The sequence below is a fragment of the Carassius carassius genome, chromosome 14 (assembly GCF_963082965.1).
Source record: "Carassius carassius chromosome 14, fCarCar2.1, whole genome shotgun sequence".
Classification (NCBI taxonomy): domain Eukaryota; kingdom Metazoa; phylum Chordata; class Actinopteri; order Cypriniformes; family Cyprinidae; genus Carassius; species Carassius carassius.
In genome coordinates, this window is record NC_081768.1 from 2,423,714 (window position 1) to 2,447,096 (window position 23,383).

The 23,383-nt window shown below is 34.7% G+C and overlaps 1 protein-coding gene across 3 annotated transcripts in view; it reads right to left on the bottom strand.

Moving 5' to 3' along the window:
* LOC132156710 (signal-induced proliferation-associated 1-like protein 2) overlaps window positions 1–23,383 on the bottom strand; it is a 138,461-nt gene that overhangs the window by 3,332 nt on the left and 111,746 nt on the right. For 2 of the 3 annotated variants that reach the window (XM_059565681.1, XM_059565680.1), the window contains exons 15-18: window positions 19,803–19,856; window positions 17,035–17,185; window positions 10,475–10,694; window positions 4,718–4,849 (exon numbers count right to left, since the gene is read on the bottom strand). In XM_059565681.1, coding sequence (XP_059421664.1) covers window positions 4,718–4,849; window positions 10,475–10,694; window positions 17,035–17,185; window positions 19,803–19,856 — 557 coding nt within the window. The remainder of the gene's footprint in view (window positions 1–4,717; window positions 4,850–10,474; window positions 10,695–17,034; window positions 17,186–19,802; window positions 19,857–23,383) is intronic. The other variant, XM_059565682.1, reaches the window with a different exon arrangement.

Here is a 23,383-nt window from a genome sequence, read left to right on the forward strand (position 1 = left end):
GGTAAATTTGCAACCGTAAATATATCAAAACTTCAGTTTTGTTTAGTAATATGCATTGCTAAGAACTTAATTTGGACAACTTTAAAGGCAATTTTCTCAGTATTTAGATTTTTTTGCACCCTCAGATTCCAGATATTCAAATAGTTGTATCTCAGACAAATATTGTCTTATCCTAACAAACCATACTCCAATGGATGGCTTATTCATTCAGCTTTCAGGTGACACATAAATCTCAATTTCGAGAAATTTACCCTTATGACTGGTTTTATGGTCCATGGCCACATATTATTATTCTTATTATAAGCACATTTCTGCTACAAACTAAAAAAGATGCATCTGCATTTAATTAATCAATAAAACAGACAATTTCTGGCAAAATTAAATGCAAAGGATTTTTTTTTGCTTTTGTAGGGGGAATTTGGGAGACACAATAAAACACAGTTCAGCTGTATTCACATTGTCATGAGACACGTCACATCTGATGAAACCCTTCACTGTTAAAACAATGGGATTTGTGCTGGCCTCAGATCATTTTTTACATATCTAACACCGGGTTTGCATCCAGATAATGTTAGTAATTAATAAAAAGAGTGAGATGTGTCTTGAAACTTGCATTAAAGAATTGCAGGTATCTTAAAAAACATTGGTCGTCTTAAGTCCCACGTTGAGTGTTTAGCTGGAGTTACTCAATAAAACAGTGTGTTTATGAACATTTCTTCTTCTTGTTGACTTCCATTCATGCTCGCTGATGCAAATGGGGGGCAAATATGCTGTGAGCTAAACTTATCTCTCAGTGTTTTTATGCAGTGTTATTCTGGGTCACAGAGACAAGCATCTCCTCTAAAACTATAACTTTGTTTCCAAATATTGCATCAGTCTTTAAAGTGTATTTATGGTTTATGAAGTAGTTTGGGCTGGTTTTAACAGTTCATGGACTCATTTGTTTGAGTGTCAGCTGAGGACGACTCTGACTCTTCAGTCCTGACACTTGCTTCTCAAACCGTCTTTCGCTGAGGTTTTGAAGAGTTTGTTCACATGTAATGCAAATCCGAAAGTGATTTTGATCTGTGATTGGTTTGTCCACAATGAAATTTAAAATGCATGATATGACAAACCATAATCCAATCAGAACATTTGTGACCCTGAAGCACAAAAGCAGTCCCAAGTCTCTGGGGTATATTTGTAGAAATAGCCAAAATTACATTGTATGGGTCAAAATTATAAATGTTTCTTTTATGCCAATAATCATTAGGATATTAAATATCATGATTGATTAAGATATTTGGTAATTTTCCTACCGTAAATGTATCAAAACTTAATTTTTGATTAGTAATATGCATTGCTAAGAATTCATTTGGACAACTTTAAAGAAGATTTTCTCAATTTTTTTGCACCCTCAGATTCCAGATTTTCAAATAGTTGTATCTCAGCCAAATATTGTCCTCCTAATAAACCATACATCAATGGAAAGATGATTTATTCAGCTTTCAGATGATATGCACATCTCACTTTCAAAAGAATGTACCTTTTTGACTGGTTTTGTGTTCCAGGGTCATATATTTAATTTTTAATGCATAGTTATGTGCAACTGGATTTTGGACCAATGAGAGGCCATTGTGGGCGGGGCTACCCAGCACAATTGACATTTACACATTTAGTAGATGCTTTTATCCAAAGTGACTTACAAAAGAGGAACAAAACAATTTGTCAAAGAGCAGTATTCCTAATACACAAAAAAAGAATCCAAAATAAGCCATCAAATGCACTCTCAGTACTAGTATACATGTATATGAAATAGAAGAAGAATAATAATAATAGAAAAAGCATTTGCATTTAATAGATTGTTGTTATTATCACAAGCACATGTCCCCTCCAAATTCTCATTACCATGATGCAAAAAATACAATGCATATATTTTGCACTTGCATCTAATTAAAAAAATATATATATATTTTTAAATCTCATTACCATAATGTAAAAATCTTTTAGATGTTATTTAGTAAAAAATAGAAATGTTTTGCATTATTATTAGCACATTTGCCTTCTAAATTCTTAATACCAAACTATATATTATGCATTATACAGTATGTATGTATATGTATTGTATATACATGTAGTGTATACTGTATATAAACACCAATTTTTTGACTACTGTGCAGATGTTCTGAACAATCAAGGGTTTGAATCTCAGTCCCCTCTGTGTCTTTAGATGTGACATATGGGTGAAAGGCCTTATGACAGATACCAATGAGATTGAGCTGAACTGTGTTTTGTATCATCTCTCAAATCAATGCACTTACTCGCATTACACCATATGGAGAAACAGATGCTGCCGTGGAAATGATGCACAACATAAAGAGTTTAATTTACGATCATCCCTCTGGAGATTCCTACATGTGTGTTTCTGATCAAACTGGGAGTCCTTCATTATAAACATGACAATATGAGCTCTGTGTTTCTCTGTTAGAGGCTGCTCAGAGCTCAAATAAAACAACACGAGACCATCACATGAAAGTGGAGCTTTCAGCACGTTGTGTTGTTTCTTCACAGAAATCAAGATGAAGTGTTACAGTAGTAATTACACACTAGTGTCTCGCCATATTAACAGACATGCATTCTGGGACTTAATGCTCAGCAAGCAACAGATTCTAATCAAGAATAAATACAGCTTATATTTTATATTAAAAAGGTTTAACATTTAGTTAATAAATAATTATTCCAGTAAGCGACAATATAAAATGTTATGAACTATATATATTTGATTGTTGAAGTCTCTCATATTTCAGCCTAAAATAAAAAAAAACCTAATAAATAAATTTTCATTTATTTTTTTCACTGTGACATTATTTTCATACCAGTACAATTCCCTCCAAAACACCCCCCCACACACACAATTATATATCAATATATGTTTATGTATATATATATATATATATGTGTGTGTGTGTGTGTGTGTGTGTGTATATACACACCATCTTTTTTTTTTTTATTAAATTGTGTACAATTGTTTTAAAGCGTAACTTTAAATAAGAATCTAATATCAATTAATGCCAATTAGAAGCATACTTTAAGGCATCCAGACACATTGAAGAAGTGAAGATTTGTGCTTAACTGCCATGAGAATAATGCAAATCACAAAGCAACACATCTTAATGCTCCTAAAAAAAATATGCGTTATTTCACACCTATAATTTAATTTCTCTTTTGATTTTGTGGTAAAACACAACCTAGACTTGATTTCATGATTCACCTAAAAAGGACAGTTGTGCAACGAGAAGATAGTAACAGTATATAGGTTTAAAACAATCCATTTTAGCATAAATCTCATGAAATCAATCCTCCTGAGAAAAAATCTACAGCATCGAACACTTTAAAATAAGAGCAACATTTAAAAAAGCAGCACTAAAGCTGCACACAAACATGAGCTTGAGCAGTGAAAAACAGCTTCGATGACTGAATGAAGACCGAAGCCATTAAGCAAATGATGATGGCCTTCTCACTAATCCATTTAGAGAAGGACAGGAGCAGACAGGAGGACGAGTGCGGCACAAATTACCCAGCATGCCGGCTGAGTGTTTAATTGCAGGTGGATTCAGAGTACCTGCCCTCAGATATTTAGGCCTGAATTTAAGATTTATGCATGTAACTTGCATATAAAATTTCCATCTATAGATGTAATAAATAACTGCATAAATAACTAATAAACTTAATTAATAAATGAAACGGGTCGAGCAGCCAAGATTTCTGTTGTAACAGATTAACCAGGTTGCTATTTTCTTTGCATTTACATCTACATTCATCAATGCATTTATTAAAATATGTTCATTGTAAAAACAATTTACATTTATAAAAAGTATGAACATGGTTAAAATACGGCTAGCTCTGAAACAAGCAATGTCAAATTAATTCAAATGCATGAGACAATTTGATAAATATATAAAAAACCTTGTTACTGTGCATTTATATACATAAATAAAATATCAATGTATGTATATAAATATAACAATATAAATATACAAAATTACATATAAAATTAAAAACAATAATATCAACAGACAATTTTTAAATTATTGCATTAGAAGTCAATATAACATACTAAGTGCCATTATTGATTGTTTGCATCTATATGCTTCAGATCAGCATAAATATGCAACAATAATAACTAATCATATATACATATGCACACACACACACACACACACACACACAATCTTGAATCTTAAATAATTATTATAATTCATAATAATCACATAATACTACTACTTGTTATCATTATTGTTATTTTAATCATAATATTAATAAATAATAATAATATTGCATTAGACCTCAAAGTATCAAATATCAAACAATTATTTGTATCGGTTTGATTTTATTTCACTCATTTTTTTAAATGCATTATTCAAACTGCTTAGAATAAGCACACATCTGTTCAATGTGATTTTTGTTCATTTATTTAGTTAAGAAGTATGAACATGGTTAAAATATGGCTGTGGAACATGCAATATTCAATTAGTCAATGCAATATATAAAGCTGGTTATTGTGTATTTAAAACACATTCAGTTTATTAGCTCAATTACAGCAATCTGATTTGTTTAATTTATGCATGACTGATGAATATGCATCAAGTTTATTAGTTTGTGTTAAAATGCATGGGATTTTTATATGCAATTCAAATCCACTGAAGGTTATGCTGCATTTCAGTGCTTCTGCACGCACCTTCAAAGGCTCTGGCGGCGTCCACGAGGTGAGACCAGTCCAGGCCCGTGGCGGTGTCTGGCAGAGGCATGAGACCCGGGTCGCTGAACTTTGAGCGGTCGGCGAGTGAGCCGTCAGAGAACCAGAACTCATCTGGAGAGAGACAGAGAGAGATCAGTGGTGTCAAACCACCGCTGAGCTTCCCCTGGGCTTCTACAGACAGCAGAAACACAGCTAGAGCTCAATTCAGTCCATCTGTCGGGAGGTCAGGAGCTCTCTAATGAAGGCAGTGGGAGGAAGAGAGGTTAAATCGCTCACACATAATGGTTCCTTTTACAAGATCTCATAGGCTTCATCCTTCAACACAATCGATAACAGAAAGAGAGCAAGATCACAGCATTCATCTAAGATCTGCTCTCTAGGAGAAAATGTGTGACAGACTAGCCCACAACATTACAAACATCATCTCTTCTGCTCACAGAGGCTGCATTTATTTGATTAAAAAATTCTAGTAAAATCATGAAATGGTGAAATGTTATAAAAAAAAAAGTTTAAAATACCTGGTTACTATGTGCATATATAGTAAAATCTAATTTATTCATGTATTTTCAGCATCATTCCTCCAGTCTTCACTGTCAGAAATCAGAATAATATACTGATTTGCTGCTCAAGAAACATTTCTGATTATTATTAATGTTGAAAACAGTTGTGCTGCACAATATTTCTGTGAAAACTGTGATGCATTTTATTTTCCAGGATTCTTCGATTAATTAAAAGTTCAAAAGATCAGCATTTATTTGACATAGAAATCTTTTTTTAACATTATAAACACCTTTACTGTCACTTTTGATCAATTTAATGCATCCTAGCTGAATAAAAGTATTAATTTCTTTAAAAAAAAATGTTTCATGATTATATATATACATGTATACATTTAAAATTTACGTTTAGAAAATTATGTTTTACTACAGCATGTACTTAATTATTGCAAACATTTTAGTATTATAATAATTTACATTGTTATGAACACAATTAACACATTATTATTATTAGATAAAATTATAGGACATAGTATATATATAATAATATATATAGTGTATAATTATATATGTTTTATATTATTTATAATTTTTCTAAATATTTATAAGATCTCAGTCAGGTCCATTTGGAAACAGGGATAATGTTTTTTTATTTTAGCTGCTGAATAAAATATATTCATATATTCATATGAATATAGGCTTAAAGGCACACAATGAGCTTTAATTTAATTTTGAGCTTTAATTAAAGATTGGAGGAAAGGTTAAGGAAAACAGCTCTTTAATATGTACCCGCCTCCAATTTTTCAAGGGAGCATTAGTAACTGGACAGTTGACTCAAAAGCTGTTTCATGGACAGATGTCGGCTCTTCCTTCGTTATTTCTACATCAATTAATCACGTAAAAGTCTGGAGCTGATTCTAAGTGTGCTGTTTGCATTTGGAAGAACTCTGAACCCACATCATGCAGTCAAAGGATGACAGAAACAGTCGATTGTTAAGCTTCAAAAACCAAAAAAGTCATTTTCTGCACATGCACGATGTTGGACAGCCGTCCCGTCAGCAGATTAAGTCTAAACGCTGTCATGTTTGGGTTTAGGCTCCTAAACATGGCCGAATTTTTCAATCAATTGCATGCGTCCAAACCTCTCATTGTGCATCTCTCTGTCGCCTGATAGACAGGATATGCCATAAACATTTCCATCTCACAAAGAACTGGCTCTGAGAATGATGCGAGGGAAAACACTGGAGGTAAATGTGCCTCTCTCTTTCTCTATCTGAGCCTCAGAGGGACACAATCTGTCAAATTAGAGAATTCACTAGATGAGCAGGGTGAGGGAAAAAAAATCAGCAAACTGCTATCTGTCGAAACAATCAGAAATGTATTACACGTGACAGCAATCAGCCTCCTCGGGGCCACTCGACAAACCAGCTATAAAAGAATCAGCTCTCACACTCTGCTAAATGTGTTCATATTACACATACTTGAAACCAAATGGGATATGATTGTGTTAGTTGTTGTCTTTATGTGTCACATATTTCACTACATCTAAAGAAGGTTTACCCGACTACAGACAACCGGTGAATATCTTAAATTAAGGTACTTACTGTAGACCTGAACCATATTTGGAGACTTAAGCCACACTTAATCTGATAACAAATGTTATTATAATTAAAATTAATTGTAATATTTATATTATTGTTTCCTACTACTACTACTATTATTATTAACAAAATAATAATAACACAATATTTAATTAATACAATTATATAAAAAATAAAACAAGTAATTTAAATGATTAATATTACATTTAAATAAATTCAATAGAAAACTATAAATATATTTTACATAATAAAAATAACAAATGAAACACAATCCTCATCATAATAAATAACAATAATAAATGCTATTGCACTAGATAAATACTAATAATAAATACTTTTACATTAGACCACAAAATATCAAACTAAATATCATTCAATAAATAAAAATAGCACAAACACAGTTTTCATGCAAAACATTTTGAAAAAAAAGAGGCCTGTTAAATTAATTAACAATGCAATTAATTTAAAAGTACTTTTACAGACTTAAGTCAACCTTAAAAATCAGATAATAAACATTATTATAACAATAATATTTATATTACTGTTAAAATGTTTCCTCTTCTCAATAAAATATATTTGTATTTTAGATTTATAATAATAATAATAATTATTATTATTATTGTAGTAGTAGTTTTAATAATAGAATACAAATAAGTAATAATATTATATATTATTATTATTTATATAACAATATATACTAATATATGATATTTATAAAAAATAAAATAGTATAAATTTTTTTTTATAAATAATATTGCATAAGACCACAAAATATCAAACCAAGTTTCATTCATTCAAAAAATAATAGCAAAAAACACAAATTTCAATGAAAATCTTTTCAAGTAAAACGACGGGAGTTGGTTAGTTTTTAATAAAACAACATCTGCGGCATGAATCCAGATGTGCTATTCTGTCATTATTAGCTGCAATAAACATGTCAACAGACATGACATACAGTACTAGATGATTGTTTAGGTCAATGTACACAATATTGTTTTTTGTGGCAATCGTGAAAATGCAACTTACTACACACATTCACAAAAAAATCAAGCAAAACACTAATATGAACAGTTAGTTAAGAAAAACAGAAAAAAAACCAGCAGCATGTCAGTAGTTGCAGATGTATATTTTGAAATATTGTCATCCAATACAATGACATTAAGACAGGTCCATACATACTGTATTCGGACACTGACACAGTTTTAAAAATTTCATCTCTGTATGCCACCAGAACAGAATTAAAAATAAAACAATCAAGATGAGACTGAAGTGCCCACTTTAAGCTTCTATTCAAATGTGATGAGAATCCCCTAAAATTAAAGCTCATAATGTGCACTTTCAGCCCATATCCATTATATAACTGTAATTTGAATATGTTTTATCAGCTAAAATAATACAAATTGTGCCCATTTCCATATATATACACATACGGACCCAACTGTAAGTGTGGCTTAACTGCCTTCCCATCAGCAATAAAAACACAGATCCTGACAGCTGTGAGGGGAAGTGGCTGTGACAGGTGTCTTCTCTGTGCACTTTAGCCATGACATTTTCTTCATCCTGCTTTTTAATTAAGGATGCCATATAAAAGGAGTCATGCAGCGTAGCCTGTCACACACGTTTCTGATGGAGGTGTAAGAGCCTCTCTGGACAGAAATCCTCCTGTTTGTCTGACTGCATGTGACTGAAACGCACTGAATGTGACGAGAGCGTTTACAGACGACAGCTGCTGCTGCTGCTAATGCATGCTGCTCTACATATGGACAAAACTCTAACAGCAATTACAAACCTATATGGTTTTTCTTCAACTCAAAAGAAGTAATACAGCGACTGATGGATGTCATGATCTGAATATGTAAAATCTCCTATCTGCGGATGCTCAAATTTGCTGTGTGAAGTCTGACATCAGTGATGCAAGAGAGTCTTGTCTCTCACTAAACAACTGCTAAAGTGAAAAGCTAGATATGCAAAAGATTTGAGAGCTACGGTGAAAGGATTTAAATACTTAAACTATGCTACTCTTCAACAATTTTAGTGTTCGTAGAATTAAAAAAATTAAAAAAACAATAATTTCCCACTTCATTTAGTATATTGGATGAGCTTTGTGCTTGGCCAGAAAGATAGATAGATAGATAGATAGATAGATAGATAGATAGATAGATAGATAGATAGATAAATAGATAGATAGATAGATAGATACTGTCATGGCCAAAAGTATTGGCACCCTTGGTAAATATGATCAAAGAAGGCTGTGAAAATTCATCTGCATTGTTAATCATTTTGGTCTTTTATTTAAAAAATTCACAAAAATGTATCCTTTCATTGGATGATAAGAATTTAAAATCGGGGGAGAAATCATTATGAAATAAATGTTTTTCTGTAATACACATTGACCACAATAAACGGCATCCTTTTATTCAATACTTTTTGAAACCTCCATTTGCCAGTTTAACAGGTCTACATTTTCTCCTATAATATCTGATGAGGTTAGAAAACACCTGACAAGAGATCAGAGACCATTCCTTCATCCAGAATCACTCCAGACCCTTTAGATTGCCAGCTCCATGTTGGTGCTTCTTCTCTTAAGTTCACTCCTCTCATTTTCCGTAGGGTTCAGGTCAGACCCATCTTGAGTGTTTGCTGCTAAAAAGCTAATTACTAGTTTCACCTGACCATAGAAGCCAGTCCTATTTACAGATCCAGTCATGTCTGATAACTGAATATTCTTTAGTTTGTTTTTGGATGAGCTAGGAGAATCTTTCTCGAAACCCTCCCAAACAACATGTGGTGACTTAGGTGCTGTTTTACAATTTTTTTAAAGGTTTTCTGAGCCAGAGACTCAACTATTTTCTGCAGTTCTCCAGCTTTGATCCTTGGAGAGTCTTTTGCTACTCAAACTCTCCTTCTCACCGTGCATTAGGACGATATAGACACACATCCTCTTCCAGGCAGATTCGTACCATTTTATGTTGATTGGAAATTCTTAATTATTGCCCTGATGCTGGAAATGGGAATTTTCACTGCTCTAGCTCTTTTCTTAAAGCCACTTCACTAATTTGTGAAACCCAATTATCTTTTGCTGCACATCAGAAATATATTATTTGGTTTTTCTCATTGTGATGAATGATTAAGGGAATTTGGGCTTTGTTTTCCCTCCTCTTTATATTTCTGTGAAATAGGAAGCCATGGCTGGATAATTTCGTGTTTATAACCATGCTGGAATGCTCAGAATTGTGAATAAGAATGGGAATATACTTCAGAGATATTTTACTCATAAGAATTTCTAAGGGTGCCAATAATTGTGTCCAACAAGTATTTGAGAAAAACCTTTATTTTGAAATGATATTTCCCCCCATTTTAAATTCTTATTATCCAATGAAAGCATACATTTTTTGTGAATTTTTTAAATAAAAGATCAAAATTATTAACAATGCAGATTAATTTTCACAGCCTTCTTTGATCATATTTACCAAGGGTGCCAATACTTTTGGCCATGACTGTAGATAGATAGATAGATAGATAGATAGATAGATAGATAGATAGATAGATAGATAGATAGATAGATAGATAGATAGATAGATAGATAGATAGATAGATAGATAGATAGATAGATAGATTGACTGACTTGACTGACTCACTCTTGAGGTTGGATGTGGGCTGGCTGAGGCTGATGCGGGGTGGTAGGGTGCAGTGGTAGGGTGGAGTGCTGCTGAACAGGATGTCGTTGGGCAGGGCTTGATCCAGCATGGAGCTCCGTGAGCTGGCATATGACGATCCCTTCCTGTTACTGCACACGCTCTCGTCTGAGAGAGTCCGGTACAGCGACCGCCGCGGAGACAGGCTGCCCGCAGCAGACGCCTGACAGGAAACACACAACGTCAATCACAGATAATCGACTTGAAGGGTTACTCCACCTAGAAATGAAAATGTTGTCATTAATCATTTACCCCCATGTCGTTCCAAACCAGTAAAAGCTTTGTTTGTCTTCAGAACTCAATTTAAGATATTTTGGAAGAAAACCTGGAGGCTTGTGACTGTCCCATAGACTGCCAAGCAAATAATAGTGTCAAGGTCCATAAAAGTATGAAAGTCAGTGTTGTACACAGAGAAAACAAAGAAAACGACTTTATTCAACAATTCCCCTCCTCTGCGTCTCTCCGAATCAACGTAGCGCCATTTTGGCAAATCTGAGCTGTACACAGATGGCGTACGCTCTGTGCTGCGCTGATGCATTGTTTGCTTTCAAACCAAAACTTAACTATACGTTAAAAAAATGTATCCTTGTGGAGCTGCTGATACTGAAGAGCGTAGGTGGAGCGTACAGCTCAGATTCGCCAAAATGGCGCTACGTTGATTTGGAGAGACACATAGGAGAGGAATTGTTGAATAAAGTCGCTATCTTTGATTTCTTCGTGTATGAAAAGTACTCGCGACGCTTCGTAATGTTACTGTTGAACCACTGATGGCAGATGGAGTATTCTGATGATGCTTTTCATTCGTTTCTGGACCTTGACACTGTTATTTACTTGGCAGTCAATGGGACAGCCTTCCGGTTTATATCCAAAATATCTTAAACTGTGTTCCGAAGACAAACGAAGCTTTTACGGGTTTGGAACGACATGGGGGTAAGTGATTAATGACAAAAATTTCATTTTGGGATGGAGTATCCCTTTAACACCAGAAAAATCTATATTTTAATTTATTTGATTGCTAATCAAACACATAGACATAAATGTGCAATCAAAGTCCCAGAATAATAATCCCAGTGATTTCCTATCTTTCCCCGCAGGACGAAGTTAGTAGGTTTATTTGGACTGAATGAATGGAAAATCCTCACAGTCTTGTGTCGTTAAACAGCAGGGTGTTATAAATAAAGCCTGCTCTTTATCTGGACTGCTTGATGAACAGACAGAGAGTTGCCGTTCTTCTGCTTGTGACTAAAGCAGAGCCGTATTTAGTCAGCTGGATGAGAGGGGTAAGTGTGCATCAGACAGAGTCACATGTTCAATATCCAGTGCATACTAGCAAGTCCATCTGAAGGCATGTGCTTGTCCAAGTGTTCATGTAGCTGAAAACAGAAAAGCACGGCACTAGCAATGCCAAGGTTGTAGGTTTAATTCCCAGGGAATGCATGAACTGATAAAATAAATACAATGTAAGATCAAAGCATCTGCCAAATGCAGAAATCTAAACTTAAGTGTTGAAGTGAAACACTGTTATCTATTATCTACAAGCTGAAATCATCAATTAATAGCTGAGCATTTTAAATTAATTATCTGAACGGTTTACATAAGCATGCTAAACATAAGTATAGGCACAATACAAATAAAACTTTTCACATGAAGCACACTCACAACTGATTTTTAATGGCCTTACATGTTACAAAACCAACATAAGCATTAAAAGCATTAAAACATATAACACAAAAAAAGTTGGCAAAAGTTTTATTTTTAATTTATTCTATTATTTTTGTAAAACATTGTACACTACGGTTCAAAAGTTTGCAGTTTTCTTAAATAAATAAATGTTTATTAAGCAAATATACATTAAATAGATCAAAAGTTACAGTTAAGGCTTTTCTAATGTTATTAAAGACTCAAATAAATGCTGTTAAACTTTCTATTCATCAAATAATCTTGAAAAATAAAATGCATCACAGTTTCAGCATTAATATGAAACAGCACAACTGTTTTCAACTTGAGCAATATTTCACAATTTCACTGTATTTTAACAAATAATCAAACCCTTGGGGAGCATAATAGACTTGATTTAAAACATTTAAAAATCTTAATTACACTCTGCCTTAAAGGGTTTGTTCACCCAGATAGCAAAATTATGTCATTAATGACTCACCCTCATGTTGTTCCAAACCCGTGAGACCTCCGTTTATCTTCAGAACACAGTTTAAGATATTTTAGATTTAGTCCGAGAGCTCTCAGTCCCTCCATTGAAGCTGTGTGTACGGTATACTGTCCATGTCCAGAAAGGTAAGAAAAACATCATCAAAGTAGTCCATGTGACATCAGAGGGTCAGTTAGAATATTTTGAAGCATCGAAAATACATTTTGGTCCAAAAATAGCAAAAACTACAACTTTATTCAGCATTGTCTTCTCTTCCGTTTCTGTTGTGTGAGAGAGTTCAAAACAAAGCAGTTTGTGATATTCGGTTCGCGAATGAATCATTCAGTTCACCAAATCGAACTGAATCGTTTTAAACGGTTCACATCTCTAATACGCATTAATCTACAAATGACTTAAGCTGTTAACTTGTTTAATGTGGCTGACACTCCCTCTGAGTTCAAACAAACCAATATCCCGGAGTAATTCATTTACTCAAACAGTACACTGACTGAACTGCTGTGAAGAGAGAACTGAAGATGAACACCGAGCCGAGCCAGATAACGAACAAAAGACTGACTCGTTCACGAGTCAGTGAACCATCTAAAACGATTCAGTTCGATTTGGTGAACTGAATGATTCGTTCGCGAACCGGATATCCAGACTGCTTTGTTTTGAACTCTCTCACACAACAGAAACGGAAGAGAAGACAATGATGAATAAAGTCGTCGTTTTTGCTATTTTAGGAGCAAAATGTATTTTCGATGCTTAAAAATATTCTAACTGACCCTCTGATGTCACATGGACTACTTTGATGATGTTTTTCTTACCTTTCTGGACATGGACAGTATACCGTACACACAGCTTCAATGGAGGGACTGAGAGCTCTCGGACTAAATCTAAAATATCTTAAACTGTGTTCTGAACATAAACGGAGGTCTCATGGGTTTGAAACAACATGAGGGTAAGTTATTAATTACATAATTTTGCTATCTGGGGGAACTAACCCTTTAAGTTGGCGCCTAGATAAGGAGCTCACCATGTTTTGAACAGATTTACAGTCTTAAATATCAAAAATATCTCTCGAAGGGCATAAGGACAAAGTTAAACACGTACCCATGAGCTAAACTGTGCCAAAGCTATTCAGATACATTGTATATGTTTTCCATTCAGAGCATGAGCCAGAGGAAGTTGGTTCATTCCCAGACGGAGCTGCTTGATCCTGCTCATTTTATTTATAGCACACAATACGTCTTCCACTATTTGAAACATGATCAAAAACATCAGTTTGTTGAATTGCCATCACTGCAGGGAAAGCAGACGTCATGGCTCACGGGATTCAGCAGAGCTAAACGCCTCCGGGCTCAAAGCAACCCTCTGTTTTCACTTCCTTTAGACCAGGATCCCTCTCAAATCCCATCGCTCAACCACGAACCAGTCTCAGTGAGCTCTCGCGCTCTGGCTTCTTGCACACACGCAACTTTATAAGACTAGATCTGGTCTGGTCCTCTCGGCATTAAAGTAAAACAAGAGCAGGCTTTAGTAGGGCTCATGTGTAACGTCACTGCAAATAAAGGCAGTCTGAGATATTACACAGCAAACTGTTGTAACTCATCTGGACAAAAAAAGACAGAGGCAAATGGTGTTACAGAATACATTACCAGTCAAAAAGAGATATTCTGGTCAATTATCTGATATCTCAGATATCGGGTCTCTGGTTTCTTGGGTTCCTCATTTAATGGTTAAAAAAAATAAAATTAATAATAATAATAATAATATATAACCAAAATCTGTGACGGTCCAGAAACAGCTCCTTTTCTATGTACACTATAAACAAACTTATCTTATATTACATAATAATACATTCTGATATGTGACTCTGGAGCACAAAAGCAGTCTTGAGTCTCTGGGGTTTATTTGTAGCAACAGCCAAAAATACATTGTATGGGTCAAAATTATAGATTTTTCTTTAATACCAAAAATGCCTAATGTAAATATATCAAAACCTAATTTTATAATAATAATAATAATAATATATATATACTATATATATATATATATATATTTTTTTTTTTTTAGAAAAATGTTATTGAATGGTGTATAGCAATGCAGTTTAATCCCTTAGAACTAAAATATTTACTTGAACAATATTAAGTTAAAATTTAACAATACATTATGTTAACTAAACAAATGATTATAAACATTTTTGTTAATTGAAATAAAAATGAACTAAAATATAAAAATACACAACAAAATCATAAAATTTTCATTTAATAATAAAAGCTAATTTAAATGATTAATATTGTAAATAAATAAATAAACTATATTTTTAAATAAAAATATAATAGTATATAAAAAATACTAAAATATTGTTTAACAATCACACAGCATGCAGATAAACAAAATATTTTTTTTACTAAGCATTTCAATTCGATTGTTTTATTTTCAAATTAATTATTGTACTTGCACATTTTTAGAATTGCATTAATTATCATTTATAAAAATAAAATATTCATGTATAATATTAATATTATATTAACATTTATAATGATTAATAATCATTATGTATAGTTATGACAACTATCAATTCAGAGGCTACATGAAATATGTTTGCATTTTTAAATGCATTTAGAATTTGCATTTAAAATCAATTGATCATATTGCAGGACAAATAAAAAAAGCATTAAATGAGAGACCGGACATCAGAATATCAGAGACTTCAGGGAGCCAGTAAGAAACCACTTTAGCAACCGCATTGCAACAGCCTAGCAAGATGGTATAGAAGTGCAGATGCTCAGACAGCTGAGGTCTAAGCACAGGAAACACAGACGGCTGTCAGCGCCTGAGGTGCAAGGTTTATGATATTATGCTGTCAGCTGAGCTGGACCGGACGGTCTGAAGCACAACGACCCGTCTGACTCTGAGAGCCAGGCAACGCCACACAGACCGCTAAAAATAGGGCATTGTGCATCTACTCCGGCCCTTCCCGGCAGATAATGGGCAGTAGGAGAGACGCAGGAACTCCTAACGCAATTAAGACAGTCTTCAGGAGCACAGGAGACTTTATAGAAACAGATGCTCATCCAACAACTTCCTCCCGTTAATCCACAACTAGAACAGAAAGCAGACGCAGCGAGAGCTCGGCAATCAGATCAGCCAAACAGAATCTGTCCAGACCCAGACGCGTGTTATCATGTCTCTGGCTGATCACACACACACACACACACACACACACACACCCGTTCAACCCTCGGTCACTTCACACACAGACGTTATCAGCACTGACTGAGACCACATTCACAGACTGATCACAGCTAATGGAAAAGCAATGTTTACAACAGAAAGTGCATGTACAATTAATATATTTACATGGTACTACCAAGACAACCATGGCACTTTGATGGTACATGTCCAAAAATTGCAATAAAAAACATTATTACTACTTTACGTCAATATGCCAATATGGTATTATCATTGGAAACATTTAAAAAACAGTAAAATTAAAGTATTACTTTTAAACCATGGTATTAAACTAAAAATTGCTATGGTACAATTACTGTGTCAAAAATGTACCAACATTATTTTATGACGCTATGCATAAAAAACATGGTATTACTATAGTAAATGCATAAAATAAAAACAGTATACCACAGTGAACCATGGTATTTGTGTAAAGAAAACATGGTTTTATCATGGTACATAAAAAACAAGCAAACAAAAAACGTGGCAATTTAAAAACATAGTACTATCAAGGTACTTATCTAAATCACTATGGTATTACCAGAGTAATTTTCATTAATACCGTTTAACCATCGTATGTCAAAAATATGGTGTTACTATGGTAAGCATAAGACTATTAAGATACACATCTATACATTTACATATATCTACTATTATCTATCGTTTTTACCATGGAGCTTGTCTAACAAACTGTTTAACCATCATACATACAAAAACATGGTATTACCATGGTATATGCCAAAAAAAAAAAATCAGTACTGGCAAAATAAATATCTAAAACAATACGCTATTGCCATGGCCAAAAAACAAGGTATTACCATGGTACATGCCAGAAGCCCTCAGTGTTTTACCACATTAAAAAAAAAAGATATATTATTGCACTAAGAAACATGACACAAAAAAATGGTATTAGCACAGCATCATGTCCAAAAATCATGGTTTTATCATAGTACCTTTTCTAAAAGCACTTACCAAAAAAATCCAAACATACTACCATGCATTCAGACTGATGAAGTACTATTTAGTACCATAGTATGTTTGATATGACCGCAGTATCTGTATTTAGGGAAGATGACCTCAGTATGTACTATAGTATGTGTAATATAAGACTACTCTGTACCTTCCTGTGGCCGTTCTCTCCAGGAGGGCTTTCAGACAGCATCATCTTCATGTAGTCCTCTTTAGACACGCTGGGCTGCAGACCTTCGTCCTTCAGCTTGTCCTGTCCTCTGTCCGGCAGCCGACAGGACGGCTCTGCGGCGTTCAGCTGTCTGCGGGACACAGAGCCGCACAGGTTAGAGAGTTCATCTTAATCAAGAGAGCTCATGAGCGCTGTCCACATATTATAGTCAAAGGGGAGGTAATAAATATTGTTGAGCATTTCAAACATTATGGATTTGAATTAATCTTGCTTCATTAATTGTGAGCTTGATGAGCTTCAGGAATATTAGACACCTATTACCTGTGGTTGCTGCTAAATTCTTTATGCATTCAATGGTTCTCTCTTATTTTTTCTTATTGTTCTACAAGTTGGTCCCACACAAGTATAACTATGTTAAACCAGTATATACTATTTATAAACAAGCTGTGAAAACTTTAGCAAAAAAGCCATAGCGTTATCATCACTGCAATATTATTAAAAATTAAAAAAATCTTTTTTTGTTTTGCTGACGAGTCTTTGATTTATGTATTAATTTACTATTTGTTTTTAAAAATGTATAAACTTTTGTTGTTCTATTTTATTTTATCTCCTTGTATTGTACTTTGGTATAACACTGTTCTGTTTAGATCTGTATAATGTATTAGTATTTACTTTTTATTTGTATTGGCTTGTTTTGTTTTGTTTATTTTTTTAAAGCTACGTCATTCGCCACATGCTCCAGGACAAGGCATGATTTAATCTTCTGCTAATTACTGGGGTTGCTGTCGACAGAGTTGAACTTGTATTTAATCTTCTGTAGTTCAGCTTTAGTTTTAGCCTGTGTGTATTTGTGTGTGCATGCTGTCTGACAGCTATATAGCATGCTGCCGAGTGCCAAGTAAAGCCATGCATAGTTTAAAAATCATGAAGTAGTTCATCCTTTAAAACCCATTTTAAAATCAAACATTACATGACCATGAAAATGGTACATCAATATCATGTTACAAAATATTTTAATTCATGAAATATAAACATTTAAGTTTGGATTGTTCACTACAAAGTCATTGTTCAAAAATGTGAGTGACAGTTAATTTTAAACAAGTAAAACTTAAATTCAATACAATTAATATATTATAATTTTGTATTTATATTTGTGTGTGTGTTTATAAATAAATGAAATTAACTATGCAAATAATAATGAAACCTAATAATGAAAAGCAAATAATTACAAAAGTAATGAAAATGGTATAACAACACATACCAAAAAAATTAAATAAAATAAACTGGAGAGTATTAAAATAAATTAAATATCAATTAAATGCAATAGGTCAAGAATAACAATGCAGTAAATTTTTTATTAATATTTTGTATCAATATTTAACATTTTTGTAAATAAAACTGGAAGAAAACCTTAAATGCACCAGCATATATTATGGTTAAACCTGCTGTATTACAGACCCAGGCTGACAGACATCCGCAGGGAAAACAATGACAGGCATTTCCATGCACAGCTTCATTTCTTCTAGAATGTCCTTGTAAATAATATACGAGATGTAAAGGTTACCAATATACAAACTGCAGCCGCGTTAAAAATACTCAGCGACTGTATATATACTGAAGGTGAGTTAATTAATATTGTGAGAAGGTAATATTCAGAAATGTGCTGTCTTTAGCCCTATTGGCACGGGATTAGCATTATCTAGGGACCATGTAAGATTTTGAAATTACCCCCCTCACATCTGAATTTCGTGTGATGCATTCACAAGGGATAAGCAAAACCTGGGATTTTACTCAAATTTACTGACTTATCTCCCGGATACCTTGAATGTCAAGGCTTTGAAATTCCCGTACTATGGTCCAGATGGATTTAAAAAAGAAGAAATTAATATAGTTTCTTGCACTGTCATTTACATTTGACCAAGTTAAAATAATATTTCAAGCTTTATGCTTGATTTATTTGTAACACATTAACCTCAAAACCTTTTCAACTTTCTATTTCTGCAAATTGTATGGTGCAGCGATATGATGACAACACCTAAAATACTATCATATAACACTCCAACACAGCTCCATTCTTCGCGAAAGATGGAGAAAAACCTAGAAAATTATGTACAACCCGCCAAATCACAGAGATGTTGATTCACATGGGACTAATAGTATCACAGGACCTCTGTTTTTGCCAAATATGGTAGGTATTTTGGTGGGTATTTTTTACTTTACAAATTACAGACATGGCAGATTCGCACAGGAATAAGATCACAGACTACCTCCGCAATTATTCCTAATGACTGGAGGCCACCAGGTAATACTAATCCTGTGCGAATAAGGCTTTTTATTTTTTTAGTCTTAGATAAAAATAACAACTGAGCAATGCAGCAAAAATCCGAACAAGTGCAATAGTGAAAAGGACATATAAACACTCACTCAAAGCCCGCAGGTGCTGGACAATGTCATCACAGCAGTCTGGCACTAGTGTCACGGTTTTAACACAGTTAGTGACCCATTGGCCTTTACTGGTGTATGTGTCTGTGAGTAACTGTTGATACGAGCACTACAGGCTATGTCTGAGTCTGACAGAAACTGTCGAGGTGTGAGAGGAGAGGAGGGTCGGTGTGGCACAGTGGGGAGAATTTCAACTCCAGACATTTACACTCAGTGGGGAGAACAGAAAGGTCAGGGGTCGAAGGGGAAAGTTCACTAACAGCGTGAGCACAAACATACACAACAGTGGGGGTGTGTGTATGTACCTGGACCGCTCGGCTAGAGCCTTCAGAAGGAAAGACAACAAGCTCTCGGCTCCACTGAGCAAAAGAAGCCAAGGAAAGTAGAAGAAACAGAAGAAAGTTAGCAGCTGCAGTTTACAGTGTCAAGCCGTACTGCAAACGGGGAAAAAAGCTTCATTAGCAGGCACAATAAATGCGAGTGATATTGGATGATTTGTCTAGAGGCTTGGTTACATAACGTGAAATAAAGGCTGAGGTGGAATAAACCAGGAAAGGAGGTGCTAACTGTATTACACGGCTTCTTTCATAACAGCTGGGGAAAAGCAGCTCAGCCGCACCATCAATCTAAGAAGAGTTTAACTGGAAACTTTCACTGAACAAAAGACATTAGAGAAGAGATGGACCTGAGAGTTTTATTCAGAACACAATTACACACTTGCTGGACAAAACAGAGACATCTACTGTTGTCAAATTAGTACAATTATAATAATTACAGACAAACCCAAACTGAGTTTGTTGCATTTCAGATCAAAAACATTATTAACTGAACTGAGTCAGCAAACAAAATGTGTCATTTGAATTTGAATATAAGGAATTATAGTTAAAATAAACTGATATTCAAATTCAAATAACTGCAATTTGTAGCTAAACTAAAATTTGATTAAACGAAAATAGAAAGAACGATAGATACACTGTAGATAGAATGAAAGATAAATAGATCGATCTATTTATTGATTTGAGGTAAATTGGCCCCCTTTTTGAATATCATCTCAATGTCAAAAGTGGCCAAATTTACCTAAATTCATTCAACATAAATGAATACCAGTCTTTTTCCCATTGACATCATCATGATCTAGAAATACAAAAAAAGATTAAAAAGATCTACACCATGACTCTCTAGAAGCAGAGCTAGAATATTAGAGGAAAAGCAGAGGGGGCTCAGTCCCTTCCCCTCCAGGATCATTCGGAGTCCAGTGGCCAACATCGATCTTCTGTGTGGAACAGTACAGTCCACAGGGATCGGACATCAGCATAAAGATCAGTAATGAGAAGAGACACATGCCAAGTATATTACGTCTGCACGTTCACAGAGCTGATCTGGCACAGAACTCACGTCGATCAAGCCCTGTTAATCTACTGATGGTTCCTTTCAGGCCTTGGTGATACTCGGATCGATAGAGGAAAGATTCACTTTGATCTGTAATCTATTGCAGATGGTTTTTCGTCCTTGAAAACTGGAATTGCCTGATGATTGTGCCAGTGGAGAGATTAATTGGATAAAAAGAAGTGAGAGACCTTCGCTGCTGGCTAAATTCAGCCTTGGAATAGATTGGTCTCTCCTGGCCTTTTAAACCAGACGCTTAATGAGTCACACTAGCACAAGCTTGGAGGGCAAGATTAAATTTAATCAAATCTAAGGCCCAACCTAATTGTTCGCATTAAGAAATTACAATGCAACTCTTTTTAGACATACTGTAGTTTTGCTTGAGTGCTTTACACACTCTAGAGATTTCGAGGTCTTGAGTATGTGGTAATGGCAAATGGTAAATTAAATTAAATAACTTTCATATGAAGCGTCTTAATGCTGCTTTTAGTGGCCCAAACAATTAACTCCCAAATAAACCAATCATACAAGCAGATGCATCCCATTCCACACATGCACACACTCACCCACTCTCGGACTGAATCGGGGGCTCGTCCGGGATCGGTTTGTCATCAGACCTCCTATGGCTTTGTGTGTGTGCATCAGTGCTGGGCCCTGGCTCCTGGCTACTTTGGGGGGCTGCATGAGTTCTGGAAGGTTCTGGAGAGGACATGTGCTTGAAGCTGTGGGGTAAGGGGCTGCCGGAGTGGTGGGAACCACTGGCCAGCGCACATTGGACAAAGGAACGTGTGACCCAACCATCAAAGCAGTGGCATTTTAGGGAGTTTTAACATCTGGTTAATTTCAGGGTCAGACCTGAACGAGTGATCATAAACAGGAAAGGAACGTTGGGAGTGCAGTAGAGCTGCACGATTAATTGTTAAATGATTGCGATCTTGATTCAAACTTCCATGCAATCTTATTTCCAAATGGAAATGATTTGTCTGTCTATTAAACCATTGACAAAGTCATACCGGAAAATCACAGAGAGAGCAGTTATGTTTAGCTATGAAACCGCTTCACAGACTTTTCAACCACACAGTATTATTTATAACCAAGAAGAAAATGCATCATTATTACAATTTAAGTCCTTGTTTTGGAGCAAAGCAAATTATCTACAGGTCTGAAAACACCTTTAAAGTGCCCGTTATTCCATTTTGAATATTGTCTTTCATGCAATGTGTAATGTAGCTGTATGTGAATGTAAACAATCTGCAAAGTTATAAAGCCGTTTCAATGATGAGTGCTACTCTAATCTTGGGGAGTTCAATGCTTGATTTACAAAACGCTTGCTCTTGAAAGATGGCTCATCACCCAGTTTATTTGGACCATCTGGCTCCACTCAATCACAACCTGTTTGAATGACAAATAATGTTTATATTTTATATCGAGCGTTCAAAATACAGAACTATGGCAATGGGTGTACTGTGTCCGACATGTGCTGTATGCAGTAGACCAATCACAACAGACTAGGGCCATCTGACCAATCAGAGAACAGTAGGCTCATGAAAAGGAGGGGTTTAGAGAGACGGCTTTAAACGAACAGTTTGATATTCATTGGATATTGCATATTTTGAGAAAGCAAAAACGTTTTTGACATTGTATGCATTTAAAGCCCCTGTAGGAGACTCCAAAACAATATCAGGAACCTTAAAAATTGCACAATAGGGGCATTTTAAAGTAATACAATGCAGCTGGGTACTATGAACAATCCCTGGGGCTTTCGTTTAAGAAACGGTGGATGAATTCTGCATTGACAGCGCTCTGTTCAGGCATCTTTTGAAATGTCTTCACAAGTCAAACATTCACTCAAAAACACACACATCAGAACTGACAACATGCCTATGAGCAGGACCCTGACCTTTCTACAACAGCATGACAGTTGCCATTCTCCCCGATCTCAAAGAAACTTCTTACCATTTTTTCTGCCTTTTATGTAACATTCTATACTTACAAGTCTTTACATAAAAAGCATTAATAACTGTGTAAAGTTGTATACTTTTGAAAAGTCTCTTTGCTGGTTCTGGTTCCTATGTTACCTCAAAGACAATGCATCTTTCTTTTCCATGATGATAAAATAACAATTCCATGATAATAATAAGAAACGTTTCTTGAGCAGCAAATCAGCATATAAGAATGATTTCTGAAGATCATTTGACACTGAAGACTGGAGTAATGATGCAGAAAACTCCGCTTTGATCACAGCAATAAATTACATTATAACATACAGAATATTCATATAGAAAACAGTTTTTGGAACTGTAATAATAGTGTACAATATGAATGCTTTACTGCATTTTTGATCAAATAAATGCAGCCTAAATGAGCAATAGTGTCTTCCTTCAAAAACCACCCCAAATATCTGAACTGGTCAAGATTTTAGCATCTATAAAATGAGGACACAAGTCAATGTCAGTAATTTAGCCTGTAATGCCTGCAGACCTGTTACTAAAATTAGGAT